Source organism: Platalea leucorodia (genome assembly GCF_965183815.1).
Source record: "Platalea leucorodia genome assembly, chromosome: 7".
Taxonomy (NCBI): Eukaryota; Metazoa; Chordata; class Aves; order Pelecaniformes; family Threskiornithidae; genus Platalea; species Platalea leucorodia.
In genome coordinates this window covers 42,151,406-42,175,971 of record NC_138829.1, presented here as the reverse complement: position 1 = coordinate 42,175,971, position 24,566 = coordinate 42,151,406, and the positions used below count along the sequence as shown (strand labels likewise).

At 45.5% G+C, this 24,566-nt stretch overlaps 2 protein-coding genes across 9 annotated transcripts in view; one reads left to right on the top strand and one right to left on the bottom strand.

Annotated features, from left to right (window-relative positions):
- Positions 1-15,929, bottom strand: part of CDAN1 (codanin 1) — a 38,039-nt gene extending 22,110 nt beyond the window's left edge. For all 8 annotated transcript variants that reach the window (XM_082318337.1, XM_082318338.1, XM_082318336.1 and 5 more), the window contains exons 1-11: positions 15,813-15,929; positions 12,306-13,003; positions 10,479-10,703; positions 7,989-8,182; positions 7,446-7,559; positions 6,455-6,533; positions 5,942-6,062; positions 4,790-4,899; positions 3,989-4,078; positions 2,818-2,893; positions 434-642 (exon numbers count right to left, since the gene is read on the bottom strand). In XM_082318337.1, the coding sequence (XP_082174463.1) occupies positions 434-642; positions 2,818-2,893; positions 3,989-4,078; positions 4,790-4,899; positions 5,942-6,062; positions 6,455-6,533; positions 7,446-7,559; positions 7,989-8,182; positions 10,479-10,703; positions 12,306-13,003; positions 15,813-15,908 (2,012 nt within the window). In that variant the 5' untranslated portion in view covers positions 15,909-15,929. The remainder of the gene's footprint in view (positions 1-433; positions 643-2,817; positions 2,894-3,988; positions 4,079-4,789; positions 4,900-5,941; positions 6,063-6,454; positions 6,534-7,445; positions 7,560-7,988; positions 8,183-10,478; positions 10,704-12,305; positions 13,004-15,812) is intronic.
- A 423-nt stretch (positions 15,930-16,352) lies between these two features.
- Positions 16,353-18,361, top strand: LOC309593014 (uncharacterized protein; the record flags this gene model as incomplete). The annotated part of the gene is made up of 2 exons (XM_082317079.1): positions 16,353-16,832; positions 17,703-18,361. The coding sequence occupies exons 1-2, from the start codon at positions 16,361-16,363 to the stop codon at positions 18,359-18,361; spliced, it is 1,131 nt and encodes a 376-aa protein (XP_082173205.1). The 5' UTR covers positions 16,353-16,360.
- Positions 18,362-24,566: the final 6,205 nt, after the last annotated feature.

Here is a 24,566-nt window from a genome sequence, read left to right as displayed (position 1 = left end):
CATGAACCTGGCTTCATCCTCTAACTCCTTAGCTTCATGCACTACCACACAAGAAACGCTTGGCCAGTCCAGTGCCCTTGCTACACAGCACTGCACGCCTTGGCGCTGGGAAATGCTGATGGCCTGTGACAAGATATTATGCGTTTATAGGAAGATAATTATTACCATATGGTCTAGCCTAATGTAGCACACATACACACAAACACATTCTATACTCCAGACAGAGCCTGCTTATTAACATGTTCACCATGCGTGCTAGCCAAGAACATTAAGTGTGGTGTTATGAATCTTAAAAACATTTCTGATATGCTCTGCCTAGGTTACACCACGCCCCAAGCTCTCCGGACAACTCCCCGCCGCAAGAGCAACATGCTGGTGTTCCCCACTTGCCCACCACACTTCACCAAGGAAACAGTAACCATGGGCAGCTAACCTTCCTGCGCTGAGGATGAAGTCCCTGAAGAACTGCTGGCACCCTGGGAACGAAGGGGGTGGACAAGGTCCTCTGATACTCTGAGGAACGACAAATCTTTCCTGCAGCCTCTTCAGACGGCTCAGATTATCAGAACCCAGCATATTAAGGACATCCTGGTCTGGGGTGTCTCCCCAGCTTGCGCCACCACCAACAGGACCTTTACACATCTTTGGGAGACAGAAAGAGTAGTGAGGTGGAAAATTTGTAATAAGGCATCATTTCACTTCATCTCTCACCCCACATATTCTCCCTTCCTCACAAGAGTTTGTTTTAGGAGTAATCCAAGCATGGCCTTTTCAGGTGACCCACATACAAATCTCTTCTCTTCATGCCAAAACATGCTACCCACCTTGGCCATAAACAGCCTAGAGATCTTGAGAGATGGAATTCCAATCCTACACATCTAACCCAGGCACATCTCGCAGACTACATCTGGATGTGTGGAGAGAACACCTATCACTTACATGGTCTCCCTGAACCACTCAGTAGGACCTTTAGCCCAGTCTCCAAGGGCCTGAATACTTCACTATGCATTCCCAGACCAGATTTTCCTGGAGTTTCCAGAGTTAAATGAAGTTAAAAAATTAATGCCCCCCTCCCCCAAACACATAGATACTACTCAAGACTCAAAGAATCACAGAACTGCAGAATTGTTTAGGTTGGAAGGGACCTCTTGGATCATCTAATCCAACCCTCTTGCTCAATCAGGGTCAGCTACAGCAGCTTGTCCAGGACCATGTCCAATTGGGTTTTGAATGTCTCCACAGACGGGAACTTCACAACCCCTCTGGGCAACCTCACAGTAAAGAAGTGCCTTCTTGTGTTCAGATGAAATTTCCTTTTTCTCAATTTGTGTCCATTGCCTCATGTCCTTCTCATTAGTGTTCACTGACAGAATCTGACTCCGTCTTCTTCATTCCCTCCCATCAGGTACTTGTACATAGTGCTAAGATAACCTGGAGCCTTCTCTCCTCCAGGCTGAACAGTCCCAGCTCTCTCAGCTTCTCCTCATAAGAAAAACGCTCCAGTCCCTTAATCATTTATGTGGCCCTGTGCTGGACTCCCTCTAGTAAGTCTATATCTTTCTTGTACTGGTGAGCCCAAAACTGGACACGGTACTCCAGAGTTAACCTAACCAATGCTGAGTAAAGGCAAAAGATGACCGCATACTCCTACATCTAAGCCAGGATAGTTTTAATGAGTGAGATGATACTAAAAAGCAACATTTAACTATGTATATCAAGTGAACAATTACTAGGTCCATTTATTCCAAACTGAGCACCCTCCCCTCCCAAAAGAACATCTTGTTACACTTCCCAACCTTTAAATCATCAGGTCTCAACACAAACCCTCAGTCTAGGTTCTTCTCTGCATGAGTATCATAATTTCACACAAGATTCCACAAATCACTTTCTGGTCAGACACATTGGATTCGTTGAAGATTCCTAGTTATCAGTTTAAATCTTTGGTTACCCTTGTGAAACCCTGTAGTCTTCATTAAGGCGGCACAGATATAAAGGAGAAACGCAGTACCTAGGACTAATTAAATCCTGTTGATGCAACAAAGTCTATCTCACCTCTTTTCCACAATCTCCCTGAACACACACACATCCCACAGGACATTGATGCAAATTCAGACCGGACACTAGAGGAATTTTCAACGTTCCAACAGCTCACAACTTCCTGGCAATGTGTGTGGGCTAATACTCTAGAGGGGAGAGGCTTCTGTCTGTTCTGCTATCCAAAAGGAACCCACCGATAAGCCAGCCTTTTATAGAGAACACAATGAATAGCTATACTCCAATCAGAAGCATCTTTTCTTTCTTCATTCCTTCAGTTACAGTGAAGTCAAATGATGCTTGAAACTGGCCAAAAAAACCCCCTGCAAACTATCACAGCAATACTATATCAAAAAGAGGCTGTTGCAGTGTTACACAGAAGAACCAGAGACTCTTTGAAAGTAGTACACTCATGTTGCTAATGAACATAGCTGGGAACCTCTGCATTTGATATATGTCAAAATACATCCTTAAAATATCTAAAAATTATAACTCTTCTAAAATTAGAAGGTCAAAGTAAATAACCATGAAGAATGAACTCTTACAGCTCATGATGTGCTCAGAGTGCCTTATCCCTGACTTACACAGAGTTCATCAGTAATTTATCACCGATTTATGTTTCTGGAAAAGGAAGAAAATTCACATCCTGAAGACTTGGCTCTCCCAAAAAAGTTTCAATAGGAAAATCTCAAGAAACTTGCAAGACTCAGTTTGTTTTCTCAGGCCAAGGAAGGATCAGATCAGCTTTGATATATATCTTCATGAAAAAAACAAGTCATTTACCTGGATAAGCTGTTTCTGAAAGAGCCTGGCAAAATGGCTGTGGTTGCAGGTTGCAGATAGGTGAGCCATCATGGCCCTGTGAAGGAAAACATCACAAAATGCTGACTGCGTCTCTGTGGTACAAAAAAGTGTTTTAACCTCAAACTATACCAAAAGCATAAAATAACTGCTTTTAAGAAAGCGATCTCCAAAGGCCACAGCAAAAAGCAACATCTTTATAACCAGGTTTCCCAAGCACTGAGCCCCATCTGCTGACCATGGAAACAAAAATTCTCCCTGAGCACCTGCAGAGCAAACACAGCTCTAGAGATAAAAAGACTCCCTTCCTTTCCTGCAATAATGCTGTTATTCAGGAACAAAATTAACTCATTCAGCTCCCGCTCTCCCCTGTGCAAATCAGTGAGTTGAGAGTTCACCCATACGCAAGTAAGACACTCTCCCCTGTGCAGTGCAGTGAGTTGAGAGTTCACACATATGCAAGTAAGAAAACAGCAATAGCAGTAGTTCTGATCCAAAAAAGAGAAGGAAAATTTCTCAGTTTAAATCTCAGACTCGTTTTGCTCCTGTGGTGGAAAGTCACCAACTTGAGTAGGCTGGTGGCTAAGACTAACACAGAAACCCACAAGGCAACTGCTTTCAATACCCTAATAGTTTCTTTATATATATTCTATTTTGATAAAGCAATGTATGAATAAAACAGTTTGCTTTCCATAGAAAGAGCCATAGTTGTCTTGTTTTCAGAGCAAATACACTAGAACTCCCTGAAATAATTAGAAGAGCCAAGAGCTTCTGAACATATAACACACTTCGCACTTAAGAGGAGCGGGGCATTGGAAACATGAAATGCACACACAAGTGTATACAATGACAATGTTCAGACCACAACATGCAGGTTGGGAGAGTAGCTCTTTCTGTGATTATGACCAGGGAAAGAGCTACACCAAGACTGATCAAATTAGGCCCTTGCCACTTATGGCTTGTTTCTTTAAGATAACAGTTGATACTTTTAAATATAGAAGCAAGTTTACACAGACAGTATATTCCAAGAAGCACAGCTCCCCACAGATTAGTGCAGAAGACCATTAGGAATAACATGGAAATTAGGATGCTGAGTCTATTATGCTACACCAGCTACATTAAAGAGCTAGCTGAAGTTGCATAAGACTCCTACCTGATCTTGCTGCCCAGAACTCTTTCAAAGTCCCAGCCAGTTTTTTCATGGTTATCCTCCCATTCACGCAGCAGTTCATAAAAGATATCCCTGTGAATCAAGATATTTAAGGGTATAAATTCTTACTCTTCAAAATTTGAAGTAACAACAACTGAATATTCTAGTGCTCCTAAGTTCCCCAGCAAGAATCTAACTCAGATTAAATAATTCAAGCCTCTAAGCATTCAGATACCTTTGCAAAACTCATTAATGTTAGCAGTACTTCAGCGAGTTTCCGTTTTCCATGTCTTTGACAGCAAGTGCTTAAGCTTGTTATGCCCAAGCTCTGACGGAATGACCAAAACACCCATTACCAGACATACTGAAGACTGAGAGGCAGGAAAGAATAAGCCACATGAAATAATACCTATGAGGAGAGAAAAAAGGACCAAGACAACTTGCCATTCTCCCCTCACCCTGTTGCTGCAAGCATGGAGGGAGGTGGCAGGAAGAATAAAAGCATACCAGATTTATATGCAGAAGCAATCCAGTAGGGTGACACACTGTACTGGCATTTACCACAAGTCTCAATAACTCCTGAAGTATTGGGCTGTTCTTCTCTAAAGACATTAAACATTTAGCTCCTGCAGTCAATATGGACAAAGACTTTTTTTTTTTTTTAAATTAGAGTGAAAAATCTCAAGATTTTTCTACAGCATGTAGCATACACGAGACATTCTTAATATCCTTTATTCACAATCATGGAAAGATTATACCCTGTGAGCTATACAGTAACAGTACGAAAAAAAACCCCAAACTTACCTTTGTTTCTTAAATATGTGAAATGCTCTGTCACTGGGAAAGTTAGAGCGATTGTCGGTTTCTGGCTGGAAAGAAACAGATTGTACAGAGCATGGCAGCAGAAGAGACACCTGTTAAAAATACAAAGGCAGCGATTAGACTAATATAAGTCTCTAATTTATCCAACAATCTGAGACCTAGAAAAAGCAGGGAAAAGACGTGATGAGGAAACCAAATATCACTAGTTGAGTTGTTCAGACACTAGCTGTTTCCCAACTGCTAACTGCTAGTAAACAACAACAGTTGTACAGCCTACATTACACTACAGAGGCATAATCACTCAACATTATGAGTGGAAGCACCTCATCTCTAAAAAATCTCTGCAGAATGATTGCAACCAGTATTGATACAGTGTGGAAAGAATGGTCTGCAAACAGCCGAAGTGTACTTTCAATATAGGGCTCCAGAGAATGCAGGATAGTGGCTGGCAATTCCTGTATTATTATTCTTTCTCCTATTTGAAAAGCCTAGGTCTTCAAGTAACAAGAGACCTTTATTTACAGCTTTAACTAAAAAGCTCAGCTATTGACATGCCCTAGTCTCAGAAGGTACACTGCACTTTCTTTGCCAAGGGCAATTTCCATTTTTAAGAGATAGATGAAACAAGACACAAAATACATTAAGGCAGGCATTCCTACCATCCAGCTTTAGTTCCCTAACTCAGATGATTAGATCAGGAAACCAGTTTTCACAGGCTGCTTTGTCTCCTCTGAAGCTTCATTTGCCTAAAAGGAGTCTGTAGCTATGAAACAAATCCACTTCTTCCAAACTACATTCTGATATTGCATCTAACCAATCATTCTTCTGGGATCCATGTTTATTAGATGAGAATCTCAAAAGCACAACTTGACGCTGTCAAAGTTGCTGGCTGAGGTCAGAGCCTGGAGCACAATGTAAGGCCAGCCAGCAGTGATTCACAGATAACAAACATTGGACCTAGCAATTCACTCACCCGCTGACAAGAAAAAAAGTAGCTTTTAGACACTTGCCAAAGACGACATGACAAGATACTCAAAGCAGAAGGAATGAGATTAAACATCAAAGCCATCGCAAATAAAAGAGCAACAACACAAAGGTATGAAGCTACGTCAGTTGAGGTCTGCCAATTTTTACCTTGGCTGTGCTGTTTTCATAAGCCTGCCTGAGCCTCTCATGCAAGGTGGGAGAAAAAGATGCAATTCGTTCGTTTTCAGCCAAGAGCTTCAGTGTCCCCTTTTCTAAATGGGAAATAATTCTGCCAAGACAACATGGATAAAATCCACAGACAGACGTAAACAACACATGATTAGACCTAAAGAAATTCCTATGCTCATTTTTTATGATGCTACCAAGCAAAGAGTTCTAAGCCCCAGGCACCCAGCATCAAATCCTACTGACATCTGCGGGCCACTTTTTATTGCTCTCATCTCATGACTTTCCCATTCTTGCATAATCACACTGAAGTTCAGTAGACAGATCAGTGCAAGGAAAACTCACAGGCATCCAAATCCAGGCCAAGTTGTATGTTTTGAGGGAAAATTAACAACTCTGTGCCTGTAAGTGGTAAAGCTCTAGAATCGAAGCACACTTGCTTCATCTCACACACATCTGCAGGCACAACCAGAGGAAAAAAAATACTCAACTCACTCATACTGATAATCCAAGACTTGAACAGCAAAATAAACACAGTTGTGCACACTTCGGAAATGCTGTCTCCCTGACGCATCTAAGGGAAAAAAAGAAACACGAGACAACAGCACCTATTACCATTTATAAACTAAAAGACCAACAATTAGCTCTCAAGGAAAGTACGAACTGCCATATCCAAAAATAGTCTTCCCAACAAGTATCCAATTTCCAGAAGTTCCCAGTCCCTGCCACCTGAATAGACAAATCCTCCCATCCCTATCCTTCCTATAGTAAAGGTAACTGAATTGTTTAATGCTGTATGGGAAAGAAAAAGTTCCTTCTGGCCAACAGTAAGCACATCCAGGACAAAAAGTAGACCAACTGCAACCAGTCATCAGCTGCTGTTCCCGTAGTTGGAGACTTCATGTTCCTAATCTCAACCGTAAGAATCAGTGAGTGGCAAAACAAAGGTCAATCAAATAGGGGCATCGGGGGGGGGGGGGTGTCTGATCTTAAAGCCACTCTTGTTTTTTATATCCATATCAAAGTACTAACTGCATCAAGCTTAAGTCTGAATTTGCCAAAAAACAAATGCAACAATTACATATCTATATGGATGGATCCTGTGGACTTGTAACCCAACCTTAAATTTAAGAAACACCCAGTAGATCAACAGCACTTTTGAGTTGGAAGGACCAATGAAGGAGAGACTTCAGCATATCCATCCTTCTCTCTGAAAGTCTGTGTTAGCAAGCAGCTACAGCAAATCTCACACAACAGCAGAAAACTAGATTCAAACGGTATCTAGCAACCCCGCTCTACGATATTGCAGAAGCACTTCCCATGCATGCATGATTTTTGTCACCATCTCAGATGCTGATCAGGTGCTGATAACATGCTTTTATGGAATTTAAGACTAACTGTCCAAGCTGACGACAACTACTCTATATCACATTACCATTCCATGGAAGTAACATTCTTTCCACTTAATACTATTGTTTACCTTTACCTTTTTCATTGATTTCAAGATCACTATCCCCATCTTCTGCAGTAGAAGTGCCTTTAGATGTCAACAGCTGCAGAACAAAAAAGAGCTCCAGAAAAATATTTGGTACCAGGTTTTCTGGAAAAGAGAAAATGAGATACTAAAGGTAGATATTCAGTATTGCCCTGCTTTAATAAACGAAGGTAAGAAGATAGATAACTGTTCTATGGCACAGTCAGCAAACAACTCCCGCCCCACACAGTCACAGTGTAAATCAATATGGGAATTACAGAAAAGATGCGTTTGGGAAAGGTCTGGTTTCAGACAGGACCATACAACTTCAGCCCACTGCAGCTCAGAGTACTGCATCAGGTTCATCTCCTTCCCTAAACTTTTACATAGTATCCATTTATTTTAATAACTGTGTTGGCTTAGTTTATTTTTCCAGATGTTATTTGTTTGTACACTGTAACTGCCCCACAACTTTCGCTTCTCATCTACCTCCCCCTCATGCATGGAAGTTCAAAGCTCAAAGAAAGGTCAGTCTCACATCTTCTGGGTCTTCACCTGCTATACATGATGAATAGAGCTGTGCCAGACACTCCAACTGTTTCTTGCAGGAAACCTTAGCAGGATTTGCACAGGTCACCAGATGGCTTTCAGCAGGAAGGCTAGCACTGCGAGTGTAGCTAGGCTTAGTAGGAGTGCCAGGATCAAGAGATATCCCTGCAGGAGAAGACGCCTGGTGCAGCAATTTGCATCTGAAATTCAAGAGCAGCAACATGCCACGTGATTGAAGATGATACATAGCAGCCATGTGGCCAGAAGAGGTCTTTCCCTTGCAGTCTAGGATGAAGAAATTCCTGCAATAACTAACCATGTCATTTACACTGCCTAAAACTGCTTTTAGCACAATAGTAATTTAACTCATCTTTCTCTTCATGAGAAAGGATCTTGGGGCTAACAATCAAAAGACTCAAAAGAATCACATTCAAATTCCAACTCTGCTAAAACAGTGTGGCACTTTGACCAAATTATCTAACTAACCTATGTTACTGCTTCTTATCTAAACTGATATTTGTTAAGGACACAGAATCTGTTAAGAGATTAGGAGCTAAAAAAAAATTTTTTGCGCATACAATTTCTGACAGCTAGACACTTTACAAAATCTATGAAAATAAGGTTCATATCCATACCTTCAAATACATTTGTAAGCTAACGACAGACTGAAAAGATCCGCTATCACTAAGTGGAAAGGCAACACAACAACTGATGAAATCCCATACTGGCAAGTTAAGACAGAAGGAACAAGCTACTTTAATTGCTGGATTTTAAATCAACAATGATCACTCAGTTAAATACACAGGTATTGTAAAAAAATATACCTACAGAGGTCATCCAAAACGCAGCAGCAGAGTGGCATACGTAAGACACATGAGAAGCAGGAAAAAAGCCAGTAACAGCAATATCAAATGATTGTTAAAGATCCCAATGGAACATCTACACTTGGCACATCACATCACCTCTTACCGCATTGTCTCAAAAGTAAAAACTTTAAAAGTCACTTTAAAGGCTGTGGGGAAGACAGAAACGTTTTTAACTGCAGCAAAGTACTTTTTCTATTGGCCTATTTCTAGGGGAACTGCTGCGATGAAGAACAAATTAGTCCCAAAATGGGAGTAGAAAGGTTAGTTAATAACATCTCCCTTGCAATCAACATGAGCACCCGACTGATTGAACTGAAAAAATTATTTATTAAGCACTTTGTAAACCCACCAAGGTAAAACTCCAACAATGTAGTTAGGCTCTGCTTCACTTCTGCCTCGGTGTTATCATCTACCTCAGCATGAATTTCACCTTTTGCCCTTGCTCGAAGTGACCCGGTTGGCTGGAGGCTGCATTAGTTTTGTACCTCACTTCACCACTACTGAGGACACAACAGCAGCTCCCAGCTCTGAGTGCCAAGCACTGCCCATTTCAAGCATGATGGATCAGATGAGATCACCTCATAGGCAAGATCCAGCCCACATACTGCTATTTCACCTACTTTATTTTATACAGATTAGTGGGACATTTCAGGCAAAATTCAGACTGGAATAGGTGGTTCATGGAAGCACACAGAGGCAGGTTTAAATCCTGAGCAGTTCTGTTACAGGTCCGATACAAACAGTAACTCATGAGACTCTACTGGATCTGTTTCAGCCAGTGCTCAACCCACTGAAGTGAATCGCAAGGCTTAGCGGGAAAAGAATTCCACCCACATCCTGAGGACTTTCCCCAAGAACAAAAATCTACAAAGAACCACAACAGTTTTGTCAGCAGTTATAAACAATAGTTTCTCTACTGCTATGCTTTGCTTTTTTTTCTGAAGTATCAGTCCTCACAGACTAACAGTGGTATTTTACAGAGGATGAAAGTCACACAGTAACTGAACAGCAGAGACAAAATCAGAAGCTAGAATTCACCTCATCTCCCAGCACAAATAATTTTCAATAGATAGCTGCAGTAGTAACTTTTGAAACAGAATCTCATGCTACCCATGTCCTGTTTTCTCTGACTGCAAGCTTGTGTTAGTCTGCCTACCCTGCAAAATCATTAACAGTTTCCCCACATTTGCATCATTTTCTCATTTTCTTCAAACCAGACTACACCTTCCATCACAGGCGCAATCTTCAAACACAACCCAGTTACACCAGCTCAAACCCACTCGCTTCACCTGCGCAAGCTAAGGAAAGCTGCACAGGAGATAGCCACGTGTGCAAGCCCATTAAGAGGCAATCTTATGAAAGCAGTGAGCATTGACTAAACTTCTGAAGATAAAGTGAGGGTCATTGTTTCAGAGTTAGCACACCTCTAAAATGACAAACATGAGCTAGCTGCATTAATATCCTGGAGTCGCACCAGAGTCACACTTCGTTTTAGGCAAATTATAGTTTAAAGTCACCAATATCTGTTTTGGATATTCTTCTGGTCATTTCCACTCTGATACTGGTACCACCTTAAGACAAGAGAATTAAGAATCAATATAAGCCTATCACCACCCTGCTCAGACTATACCGTTCTTTCTTCAGCATCTCCCTCTCCTCTTGAAGACTGTTGCTTATCACAGATGTAAGGTTTCCTTCCTGGACAGTAGTAAAGGCCTCAAGGCTTGACCCAGAGGAAAACCGAGCAGCTGGAGACTGGCTGACAGGCGTAGAAGTGAAGCACATCTTTGGTTTTGAGAGGGGGCGCTCAGCACTTACAGGAGTTGGGTTGATTCGCCTTGATGGTTTGCTTTTGCTGAAAAAGTGAGAAGCGATTCCACTGAAATCAAGCTAAACAACAAAAGAAATTAGGTCTCAAGACAGATATGCATGCAACTCTTCCAGAAGAACTTAATGCTAAAATAAAATGGATACGGAGTCAGAATACCGAATTCCTAAACTGTACGTATAGTTGCTGACTTTATTCTGGTCACTGAATAAAAAGTCATGGAGCTACAGACTGCTAAAAACAGCCTGCTGACCCTTGCTGCAAAATTAATTATCAGTCATCAAGCCACAGAACAGAAACACAGTGCCACACAACTCTTCCAAACATTTCTACTTTGAGAGGACAAGGATATGCCTCATTTTAGTAAGAAACTAATTCAGTGGCAGTCTCCAGCATGACCATGGGGAGAAAAAAAAAAACAAACAAAACCAACAAAACCAAAAACAATCAAGCTGCCATTGTCTATCAGCAAGAGTCCAGGCTCCCAAGTTACCATAGACCCTTTAAGCTTAGAGAAACCCATCCTTCCTGCATAAACTACCTAGATTTTTCCTTCAGGAAGAGGCTCTGTAATGCAGTAAGAGACATACTGGAAATGAGATACAGGAACATAAAGCATTACACTTCTCAAGGAAATGCTGGTTGCTACATACATATTCATTGCTATGGTGTTCTCAAAATCACTATAGCGTTGGCTTCCAAACACTGCGTGACCTCCTTCCTCACTCTTTTTCCTACTTGGGCATAGTGCAATTGAGGAAGAGAGCCTTACTGTCTATGCTGGAAACACACCTTATCTCCCTTGGCCAAAGCATCACCTAGACCCAGCATCTGGATCTGCTGTACAGACCCCCAGACCTATCAGTTTTCAGCTGGAATTTTTACATGTCCAACTAGAAAGTCCCACTTTCAGAGACCAGTGCCTGATATATGGAGCAAACAGGCTGACATGAAAGCCTCGTATTTGGTAATAAGGACTTTGAAGAGTAAAATCTTAAAGAGAAAGAGAAAAGGACTGAAGCAACCACAACACAAACAGCTGCCCAGAAGCTAAGCCAAAGTCACCAGGGGGACCAGGGCTTCCTGCAGACCAAAGAAAATACAGGCATCAGCTAGCTATTTTGTCCGTGACCACATGGCACAAACAAAGCTGCACGCTAACATCTGTTACCAGAAGCCAAAGAATGTCAATCCGAAAGCTTTTTTGCTAGCATCAGTAAAGCTGAAGAGCCTTCCAGGACTGCTCTTCATTAGCAATTGCTATTGTGTTAAATGAGAAATGAGCCAAGATAATGCTGACTTGTTAGAACACGCAAGGACAAAGATATGCTCAGCTTCCTATCAGCTGGTCTGTGCGCTGGTAAGCTGCAGGCAGCGTCACAAGTGAGAAGCTAAAGAGGCATCTTGGGTGAGTTCACAGGGTGGAAACCTGACTATCCATTGAAGCAATATTCCCCTACACGGCAACCGTAACAAAGCAGTTCTGACCAAGGAGCCCAGAGGCCAGCCCCCAGGTATCGTTTATTACAGCATCTTCTGTATCTGGACACGCACGACAGGATGAGCTAGTCAAGGAACAGTAACCTGCAGCACAATCCGAATAAGACAGCGAGGCAGACTTGCTCTTACTTTGTCCAGCCAGAGGCAGCACTCATGGGCGGAAACTCCTCCAAGTTGTTAAGATTTAGCTGGCTGGGTGGGGATCTGGCAGAAACAAGAGGCACTTCACTGCGCTTCCTTCTCCCGCTCCACGATACACTGTCATTCTTTCCATCTTCCTCTTCAGCAAGGGAACGCCCCAGATCCCGAGCTACCTGCCGGCCAGAGGCACTGACTGAACTGTTGCCTTTCCTTCGGCCTCGTCTCGCTGGCAGGGCTTCAGGCGTGGCTGTAAGGAAGCTCCCCAAGCTGGGCTTCTGAGATGACCGCTTCTCACTGTGGTTAAGCACAGGGCTGTACCCAAAGCTCGGGCTGCTACTGGAGACCATGCTAGGGAAGTCACCACAAGGGCTAGACAGGTTTGACCCAGAAAAGGAAGAGGAGCCGCTGGATGTTGCAGCAGGAGCAAAGCTGGTATCTCTGGTGCAGGTGGTCACCGAAGTCCTTTGGGAGAAGAGCTGCACTCGGCTGCTGGTTGCGTGGCCTGCCCTCCTTTCTGATCCTGTCCTTTGGCTCCCATGGGCCTTGGAATTAGGAGTTTTAGCAGGAGTAGAGGGTCCATTAGTCAAGATCTGGCTGGTCTGCTCCCTTAAAAAATTCAGCAGAAAAGGCACAAAGTCTTTCTGAAGCAAACTAAGAGATACCAGCTTGTCGTGGATGTGGTTCTCCTACAATGAAAGAGGACAAAGCATTAATATAAAGATGCTACCTGATGCTTTCTTCCCACATACCCAGACTCATTTAAGTACTAACTGTGGGATTGCAATACACAATAAAAAACAACATGACTTGTCAAAGCAGGTCACTGAAATTCAAGCGACCTTAGTGCTGGTCATAGATCTGAAACTCAGCCTCCACACAAGCCGTTTTGGCAGAAGTTTTCAGATGGAGTCATTCACCTTGCTGTCCAACTGGGAAACAGTAGAACTGTTCCATGGAAACATCAGTAGTACTTACTGAAGCTACAGCCAGGGAGAATTTGGAGCAACTGGCACCCCTAAGTCCAGCATTTCAAAGACATCAATACTGAAGCAGCTAATTCTAACAGGAAAATCTAAAATCTGCAACGTCTCCATCCCCTATTTGTCCCTGAATGCCACCTGCTTCCACAGAGGGGTGCTATAACAACAACTCTTTAAGCACTTTGAGTCCTGCAGCGCCAAATACAAGACCAAGGCTGCTCTTCCATGTCAATCAAATAATTTTGCTCCCTTGAGACCTCACAGAGGTCTAAACAGAGACTGTGCAACTTTAGGTACATGAAGCTTATACTTTCTTAAGAAACTTAAACAAAAAAACCCACCACAGACTCAACACATTTCAAGTCTAAACAGGTAGTGGTGATCTTACAAGGATAAAAGTAGACAAAAAAGACTTCATGTTACATGCATAGTTCAAAGGTTTGTATACTGGGTAAAATTTCTTTTGTTCCTAACACTGCACCAGGTTTCTGTTTCTTCTCAATGGGATTCAGCAACTTCTGCAACAACAACAGAAGCAGCTCTCACAGGCAGCAAATTATTCCTTACTAATATTAAAGTCATTGCACACGCATTCCTGTTCGTTTATATTCACACCTCCACTAAACGAAAAGTCAAGACAGCAAGCGCTATTTCTGAAGGACTTTTTTGTATGAAACGAGACAGTGAAAGCATGTCCATAACTGGATTCCTACAATCCTCTACATCGATGCTGAAATTCATACTTGAAAGTGTGAGACCAGTTCAGCTTCCTGGAGAAGCATGAGACTCCAACACAGCCTGGATAACAAGCCAAGCAGCCAAGGCTCACTGCTTTAGTACTCTAACACTCAGTGAAAAAACACAGGTCAGGACACAAATGCCGTGAGGTGTCAGAATACCCAACTTCTTACTAACTCCAGTCCAAAACTGCCATGAAAGCTAGAGCAAGACGTAGCCTACCATCTCCTCAGGTGCCCCTCTGGGTTTAGCGTAGAGGCACAGAGACAAGATTACAGTCTGTGCTATGCACAAGGTCAGGCAGTTTCCCCAGCATTTCAGAGCACAACCTGCTTTCACTCGTCTTTCTCTGTGCAAGTTAACAGAGGTTTGGTTCCTCCATGGCCGGACAATGGCAGCCTGTCAACGGTTGCCAGATGCAAGCCTCCCACTTGCTTTCTCACGCTGAAGCAACTGAGCTGCTCCCAGCAGCAAAAGGCAGTTAGCAGCTCCCTTGCAAGGGCAGACTTTTCGGTTAGTAAACAGAGCCTCCGCACCCTCCACCCACACAGTGCTAACTGAGCTGCCCGCATCTCAGACTTCATAACCTCCACACGTCTGCTTCTGCAAGTCACAGCTTAGGAAAGAGCGGACAACATACAACGCTGGTCCCTTCTTCCCGCACAAGTTTAGGATGACAGAGATACTTGCCTAACTCACGTGGGTGACAGCAGTGAGGTTTTATTTTAATTAATACTGGTAACATGCTCAGAGGGGCTCGGGCAGAAAAATGCTTTAAATACAAATTGTTCCTCTACATTATCAGTGAAATATAAACGCTTGTAGTCCGTCTATAGTTACAAATGCTTTTATTACCACAAGAACCCAAATTCTCCAGCCATTACAAAACTCATCCTACTCAAACCCAGCAAGAACCCGCTCCCAGCCCTGACAGGTCCTCCTCAACGTACAGGCGGGACGAGCGACCAGGCGGGAGACGCGGCGGCGCCTCCCCAGAGCCGCGCACCGAGCGCTCGGGACCGCGCCGCGCCTCGGGGCGCCAGGCCCAGGGCGCCGGGCTGCGCTGCAGGCGGACCGCGCCGGCCGCCCGCAGCGGGCGGGGGACGGCTCCGTCCCTCTCTCGCCGTTACCTTCCCCGCCAAAGACGCGGAAGCGTCACCCCCTCGTGTCACCGCCTGCCCGCCCCTCCCTCCGGTCTCCGCTGCCGCACGACGGCCAGCGGACGCAGGCACCGCCAGCAGGCACCGCAGGCACGCGACCGCAGGGCCGCCAGCCGCCCGGCCCCCCGCCACCGCCCGCCCGGCCCAGGCGGCGCCGAGCTCCCGGCGCGCTCAGCCCTGCCGACTGTAACGGGTTTCGCACGGCCGCCAGCGGCGCTGCCGCACGGCGCTGCTCCGGCCCGGCGGCTCCCGGTGGCAGCTCCCCGCCGGCGGCCTCGCCTTCCCGCCGCTCTGCTCAGAGCCCGCCCGCGGCGGGGGCGGTGCCGCCGGCCGTTAGACGGAGCTCGGCCCCAGCTCCCGGCCGCAGACGGGCCCCTCCCCGGGGCCGCGGTTCGACCCAGGCAGGCTTCGCCCCTCACAGCGGCGCGGAGCGGCCGCCCCCGGCGCCGGTGCGGACAAACTTTCCCGCACCGCCCCGGCCCGCGGCGGCGGCGGAGGAGGAGGAGGAGGAGGAGGAGGAGGGAGCTGGGGGGTGGCGCGGCGGCAGGCCCGGCCCCGCCGGGACCAGGGCGCTGCGGGAGGGAGGGAGGGCGAGCGGGCCACCCGCCGCGCGTTACCTCAGCTGGGCGGTGGCCGGGGCCGTGCCGGAGCCACCGCACCACGGCGCCGACCGCCACCTCCTCCTGCAGCAGCAGCTCCAAAACCGCCGCCATTCCCGGCCCCTGCCGCCGCCGAGCACGCGCACAACCCGCGGCGGGGGCGGGGCGGGCCGGGGCCGGCGCCGGCTGCGGGCGGGCGAGCGCGCCACGCGCGGCCGGGCGGGCCCGCGTGTCCCCGCCTCCCGCGGGGGCGGGGCGGCGGCGGGGATTCCCGCCGGGGAGGCGGGCGGGGGCGGGGCCGGCGCGGGCCGGGCGCGGGGCCGGGCCCCCTCCCCATGTCAACACGCGGGGCACGGGGCGCCTGCGCCGGCCCGTGCGCGTCTTTTCCTCTCATGCGCGGTATTTGCTTCCCCAGCAGGGCTCGGGGCCCGGCCTAGCGGCGGCGGCGGCGCCCGCGGGCCGGGGCGGGGAAGGGGCAGGGGCGGCGGCGCCCCCCGCGGCTCCGCGCCCGCCCGCCCGCCCGCCGGCGCCGGGCGGGGGCCGCCCCGGCTCCTCCGCGGCGGAGGATGGCCGAGGACTCGCCCAAGCGGCGCAAGGCGAATTTCAACGAGGCGGAGACGGAGGTGCTGATCGAGCAGGTGCTGAAGCACGAGCAGCTGCTGTTCGCGGCGGGGCCGGGCCGCGCCTCCCCGGGCCAGAAGCGGAAGGTGTGGGAGCTGATCCGGCACAAGGTGAACCCGGTGGCCGCCTGCCCCCGCGACGTGGAGGACCTGAAGAAGCGCTGGCGGGACCTGAAGCGCCGCGACCGCAGCAAGCTCTGCCGCCTCTCGCAGGGCTGCGGGCCGCCGGGGCCCGCCGCCGCCCTCGGCCTCCTCCTGGCCCCCGAGGAGATGCCGCCCGCCGCCGCGCCGCCCGGCCGCCGCCACCTCCACCACCACCACCACCGCGCCTACGGCTCCCTGCTGCCCGCCGAGGCCGTGCCCATCGTGGGCGGCATCGACACGCTGGAGCTGCCCGGCGCCGTCGTGGGGGAGATGGGTGAGTGCCGGACCGACCCCCGCGGCGCTGCCCCGGACCCTCCGCTTCCCCCCCCCGCCGCGGCGGCGGGAGCCCCGGCAGCCGCTTCCTCGGCCCGCGGGGGAGGAGCGGCGCTGAGCCGCTGCCGTGGCCGGCTCCCCGGCTCCCCGGCCCCCCGCCTGCGCCCCGGGGGCGGCGGGTACCAGCCCCGCCTGAAAACGCCGGGTTCGGATCGCTGCCCCCTCCCCTTGGGAACGCGAAGCGTGCACGCGCAGCCGCGGGCAGGCGCCGCGCGGCCGGCGGCGGCGGCGGAGCAGCGGCTCGGCGCCAGCCCCGGCTCGCAGAGGTGCCCGTCGGGCGGGCAGCGGGGCCGGCCGCCTCTCCGCGTCGGTGCCGCTTACTCTTGCAAGCGCAAGACGCCGTGCCAGCAGGCAGCGGTGGCAGCGCGGAGTACCGCGCGTACCTAACTTCGTACGTACCAGAGAGGCGCCGCGTTAGTGCGCCGAACGATCGCCTTCGATACCAAGGGATTTCTTGCAATCGCGGTGTTTCGGCAGTGCTGTTACTGGTTACCGCCTGCACGGTAGAGCGTGAAATGAGCTTGCGATGAACTTTGTCTCTTGCAAACTGAGTTTCTGTGGTGGGGCCATAAGGGATCTGTAGTATGCAAATATATGGTTAAACTGGTAAACGCGTCTTTATGGTTTTCTTCCTAACTATCGAGGTGATATGTATTCTGTGCATCAGAGATAATGCAGTGCAGGTTGTAGAGTCTTGTTTCAAGGACTAATGCCACTGCTTAGTGGATGAGAACACATTTCACTGACCACCGAAGTCATGAAGTTTCTCACTGACTCTCCTTTGCTTTTCCTCTCCTTCCATCTCCTCTAGGGTTCAATGACAATCCTGGCCCATCTCATCAGTCCAGTCTTGAGAAGATGAACCTTAAAGAAGAAATAGTAGTGAAGGTGGTGGAGCCAGAAGAAAGCTCTGAGGACATGGCAGTGGTTCCACCTAGCCAAGAACAGCTACCTTTTCTGGGGACATCAGGCGGTGGTTCCTCTGGGAAAGTAAAAGCCAAAACAAAAGGCAGGTCCCAGGCAGACCAAACTGAAGTAACTGAAGAGGACCTAGTGCAGATTCAGCAGACTCAGATGCAGGTGATCCAGTCTGGCTTTGACAGTGTCAACCACAATCTTCAACTCCTGCAGCAAGGCATGCAAGATCTGAGTAACAGCCTCAGCATCATGGCGCATACGCTTGTTGCTATCAAAAACGTCTATGTGAAAAACAACACTGGCCCAACCACATACGCCACCGCCTCTACTCAGACCACAGCTGGGTACCTGAGCCCGGGCTCCCCCCAGGTCTCCCCCGCTGAGGACAGAAGCAGAGCGCAGGTGGCTGGAAGCAGCAGCAGAAGCAGCAGCTGCAGCTCCAGCTCCATGTCACAAGAACCAGGTCCTTCCGAGTTTCCCAGGCCCCCCCTGAGAACCATTAAGAAAGAACATCCAAATGGCTGCTACTACTTCTGCTTTGCAGATGTGTAAAAACTTGAATATATGTAAAGTGACTGTGGTGTTAGGTGCTGTTGTATGTTCTGCTCCGGCTTGTAACTTCGAAGGAGCAAAGTGGACTTGCCTCCCACATTTTTCCCAGTGGGAAACATTTCGCTATAGGTGGCATTGAACACTAATTACTAGTCTCCTGTTTGTTAACTCTGTTGCAGTTGGCTAATAATTTTCTTCTGTTCTCTTTATCCTCTTACCCTCTTAAAAAAACAACCAAACAAAAAAACAGATTTATTTTGACTAAGACTCTTGTCTGTATCATCCTTTGTTTAATGTGACCTTTTAAAAAATAAAAGGCATGAGAGTGGGGTAAAAAAGTAACATTATGGTTACTGACCAGCAGGAGCTGTCTTACCCAAGTTGCTTAGTTTTTTGATTAAAGAAACATCAGAAGTAGTTGGTATTTAAGTACTTGCTTTTTCTAATGGTTACAATGTCAGGGGTGTTTGCTTGGTTGTTTTAAGTCCGAGCTGCGCAAGGCATCAGCATCATTGACATACCTGCTTAACTCTAGGAATGGTTTAGGACTGAGCTGTTGTTTCATGAATGTACTCCTCAGAATTCATACAGCGTTGCTCCACCTGGCTATTGTTCATTCCTAGCTTGTCACATGCACCTTCTCCTCAGAGGCATTTTGTTTTATTGCACTAGCAGGGTAGGCTTTTTCTTGTCACATGATTAAAATAGAGAAATACAGCAAAAAATAGTAATTGATGAGTGATGCCTGGTTTTGACACGGAATAATTTTTCCCCGTATGGTTTATAAGCAGGCTGTATCTTCAACAGATTTTGCAAGCCTTCTGGAATCAATACCACAACATTTGCAATAATGGAGAGCAAAGAAGTTTCCGTATTGTTTTACACGAACTGAAAGTTAGATTTGCTGTTAAACAAATTGCAGGAGGCAGGGGCTGACTTCACTCCAGACAGAACAAATGCTCCTGCATAGTTTATGAAGCTTTCATTTTCACCTCTCAGAGAGATTAATAAAATCTTCCATCCCACTTAACTATATATCCAGGGAAGAAGAAAGAGAAGGAAGAGTTGGAGCAAAAAGTAACCTGTTATGTGTCAACTCTGAAACAAGCACAAAGGAATCATTTTATCCTAATGTGAAAAAGAAAAATCTCCTTTTCACATTTAGATAGGAGGAAACTATTGTCACTGGCACTATTCTTAAGATGTGTTTAAGGCAGCTATGTTTAAGGCTTAATATATTAGAGTTGCTCTACTTCGCACAATTTAAAATTAGCAGAGGTGCGGCATTCATATGTCCAGTGTCCATACTGGAGGGGAAATAAAAACCCTCTCAGCTGCAATTTTATCCAATGACCTGAAAAATCATGCAGGTCCTTCTCTTAAGCATTTATCAGCAATATTAAAGTTGTACAGATAAATTTGGCCTGTAGCAATGACTAGCTGCCTCTAGTTTTCCAGTCACTTTGCACAAGCATTCCTGCCACAAGAATTTAGCAAATACATGCGACGCAGAGAATGGCAACCCCATCGTCCCTCTCCTAGCAGCATAAGAACATGTAATCATAAGGTAAAAGATATGACATTTTTGCAGTCAGCTTCGACAGAGCACTATACCATACAAAAATGTACTTTTAAGTATTTTCTTTTACTTCTGCCTGTATGCCATCACGGTGTAGTGATCACACACACGTACGCCTCAAAAACCAACAGCTGCTGCCTAATAAAACATGAACACAGGGTAGTCACATTGTTAGCAAGTGTTTCTCTTCAGCATCACAGATGGAGTACAAGATGCAAATATCTCACAAAACACACGGAGGTACGGCACATTGTTAATTGGGATTAATGCCTTGAACAGGAGGAGGTTCTCATTTTCATATTTACCTTACAAAAGGAGATGCTGTAGGTGACAGGTATCACTATCTAATTGCTAAATTGCTGGTTTTAAAAAGGAGAAAGAACTAATCCTTCTAAATCTGGTTTTTGAATCTATGTTGTTAAAAGCTTTCCAAAGTAACCTGTTGGAAGCATTTATATTTCTCCTCCTTTAGTACAGGTGGGCTCTCGAGCAGTGTTTTCTGTAACTGAAGAAGATACCCTTCATTTGTATTTTGTTCTCATGGACAAAGCAGCCCATTAATGCTACCGTGACATTCCAGGTAGATGAGCAAAATGTGATCTAAAGCTTACCTGGTCCTTCTGGGCAGTGGTTTGAGCTCGTCCAGGTCGCAATAGCTGTCCGACATTCTTTAAACACTTCAATTCTTTCTCCAGGTGTTAATTCTTGAATTTCACTTACTGCAGCGTTTCTAGGGAGAGCTGGCTTGTGTGCACTACATAGCTTTCTCATGTTTGAGTACAAATTTAAATGAGAGGAAGCTACAGTCCAAGTGCAGAGAAGCGCAGCAAGATCCTAAGAGCAGAGTGGGCAGAGTGGGTCTCCCGTATGAATGAAGACGACGAGCCAGGCAATGCTAAAAGACACTTTGGTGGTCAGACAGCTAGCAGACCTGAACACTGATCTGCCATGGTGTCTTTGTTCCAGTCTTGCTTCTTTCCCACAGTCCGAGAGTTGTACTGCTAACCTATACTGTATACTGGAGCCAGATCAAAACCACTCTTCCATTTCTGGTATGATCCAAATGTACGTTATGTTTTAAACGATGAAGGATACTGAGCTACCTGTCTCCAGTACAGAGTGTGCAAATTTGTTATTATTATCTTCAAATTAGTACAGCTGGCTTGCTATTTCTTTCTGTGCCCTTTCCGTGATCAAACGATGGTTCTGTTGGGAGCACCAAAAGCACACGCCGTCCAGAAGCATGCCATTAAATTTCTGGCTGCTCTTAACAGAAGATGAAACATCATTTTCTTGGATGTTACTGAGTAAATGAATTCCCAATTTGTTTCCTGTCGTGTGAAGCAATTTGAGCTATTTATATAAATGACGAGCTAATGACCTGGTCATGAAGCTTAATGAAAACACTGCCAATGATTTGAACAGGGGCAGAGCTTGCTTTTAATTTGCCTTACATACAAGGCATAACAGTGATAATGCTGAGAAAGAGAGCCAGGGAATTTTCTCCAATTCTTCTGGACTTCCCTAAAAAACTTTGTTCTGCCGTGCAAAGAGCAGGCAGTATTTTCCACAGCATACAAGGACTAAGACATGCAGGCACATAAACCGCAAATACAAATTGTGATGATACTATAGTCTACTTTTACTTAGTTTTACTAGAAACAGAAATGAAAGGATCTTGGAGGAAAGTAGAGCAACTGGTAGTTTAACACTGCATTTCCACATAGCATGAACTGCTCAGACGCAGTAACAGCTTCCATTCATTCATTTCTCTGCTATCCATCCGCCACTTAAGCGTATTGCACAGAGGATGAGACAGGTCTCCTCAAGAAGCTGTAAAAGCTCAGTGACTATATCCAGGCAGCTGGTCATCTCCAAAGAAATCAATTACAGTGGCCTCTGACTAAATAAGAAATTCTAATTTTGAAGGGGGGGCGAACAATAAAAAAGCAGCAGCTGACTTTTCAGAATGACAAGGCTGGAATCCACCACACTGTTACTAAAATTGATCTGCTCTGGCTGTGGCAATCATTTCTTGTTTGGCTGAATACAGACAGTATGGATAAGAGCATGAGCAAATAGAAAGGGAGGTTTCTGAGGAGGCCGGTTGAGTTTTTCTGTTCTTATTAATATAGAACACATGAGCCTACTAAATCAGTAAAACTTCCATTGATCCAATCATTCCGACTTGCAATATGAACATCTGACTCATGTTGCAGTAGTAGCAACAGACACTTGCTTTTTTGCTTTCTTATAACAGAAAAAAAAAACCCACTGTCAAAGCACTTTTTCCATTTAAAGTATAGGGTTACAATAGTAAAAAACATATTGAAAAAAATTCAGCTGAAGCTTTATAAATAATTAAATCATTATACAAACACAATCAAGAATTGAAGTTTTGCATGCTGAATGAATATTTTATTTAGAACCAGTTTATAAAAATAAAATACAAAATAATTTGAAAACAAAACTTAAAACATTGTACAAAGCCTTGATATGGTACAAATGAGAAAATAAATAATTACAACTTTATGTACAAATGACCATTACAAGGGCATTAACTCTTTATGTTCTTGGGTGCCTGAGCAAACTTAAAAGGAAAAGAATGGCTTAGAAGATTTCCAAGGAGGGGAAGGGAACTGCAATTACGGAGCAAGAAAATTTGAGGGACTCAATATTTGTCTTCCTCAACAGTAACAATCAATCTTGGAACTACTTTCCACTTCATTTAATCATGCTGCAGATTTTACTATTGAGTACTTAATTTCTTATGCGGTGACAACATCGTATTTTTACTTAATACACAGATTTCATTCTTTGTGGTATTGCCCAGAGATTTTAGATCGGCAGCCACTGCTTGGCAGCTTCAAGAAGTCAGTACTTGTCTGAAGGCATTGCTGGTGATTTCCTTAATTTACTAGTTTGGGTATTCATAGCAAAGCATTTGAAAATTGACATCTGTTAGCACAAGCACTGCAACTCATCTCTGGGCTGGCTCTAGAGAAAGTTAGAAACTGGGGAAGAATTTCAAATCTTGCTTTCTAGCCAAAGAAAGTAAAGAGGGTGCAGACACAGCTGCTAGGCAACCAATCCAGACCTCTAGTCAGAGGAAAAAAGATGTGAAATAACCAAAAAAAATCCCACCTCACCTTGTGTCAAACATTTATGACCTTGCCTCTCATGCAGCAGATACGGGTTTAAAAGGATTTGAAGCCAAGCAGACCAAACTAATTATACTGTATGTTTTGGAGCAAGCTGGTCTGCTGTTATTACAGGTCCTTTATATAAAAGTTAGGTCAAAGATCAAGTGATCTCAAAAGGAAACAAACATCTGTAACTCAAATTAATTCCAGCTTAATTCCCACAGACAGTTGTGGATGATCAGGACCTCATATGAGTAGCCCACTTGTGGTATTATTTTAGAAGAAACCACTTTGTATTCTTGGCCAAAGCTGGCTCTCAGCAGTAATTCTTACAGAAAAGTAGAGATCAAAAGGCATGGCATGTCATAATAGTAATAAAAAATACTCATTTTCCAATTTAAAATACAGCAGCTGCAAATACGGTATTTAGAGTGAGTTTATTCCTTCAGTCCCTAAATAGGGGAAAAAAACCTCAACAAAACAAAACCCTATACTGATTTTAATGAGTTTCACCTGCACGAGAACAGCAAGAATTCCCAAGGATCCCAGCTCTTCATGTAGAGGAGAAACAGAAGCAAAATGCATAAATGACATATGCTAACATTTGGGTTTGTCACTATTACTGTTAAGAAAGAATGTGTTAGCAGCAATGGAGTAAAATCAGTCGACATGTTCAAACCTGAATGGCTAGAGTAATTGCCAAGTGAGTACATTAGACTTCAAAACAATACACTCCTATGCATTTTTCCTTAAAAAACAACCCTCAAAGGTTAACATTTAAAAGCCTGATTATTTAAACCACAGGAAAATGAGTGATAAAACTTTCTGGCGTTTGACAGTATCTTGCGGTAATTCCAGACAATTATTACGCAATCCAGGCAGACTTTTATATCGATTCTCTTTTACAAATGTTATATGTAGGGAAAAGGAAGACTGGCTTCAAGCAGACAGCTGAGGTATTCTTGCGTGAGGTGCGTGTTTATGCAATTTGCATGTATTAGCTAAGAAATGTATGACCTATGCCTATGTATTGCATGTAGTCAAAACACTGAACCTCGCTTCTTTTTACCAGTGTTACCTGTTACTGGAAATTGCAGTAATTGCAACCACTGACACGAGCCAAAAGCAAAACAGCAAACAAAACCCTTCAGCTCACTGCCTACTTGATTAGCTAAAAGAAGTAGAATAAACATATTATGCACTGTTCCACAAGTTTCAGAAATAGGAATGAGCATCCAAAGCTTTTACCAGTTTAAGAATCGTCAAGGCTTTTATTTTTATAGCTGTCAGTTCTCCGAGCACTCCTCACAGTGGAAAAGCATACAGAGAATGCGGCATAGGGAATCGTGGTGTTAACCAAAGTCACCTAAGCGGCCCCTTGCTCACTGGAATTACCAAGACAGACATGGCTCTTGTTACCTCACAGGATCAGTCCTGCATGAAAAAATTAAGATCAATATATTCTAGGCCTACAATGAGAAAC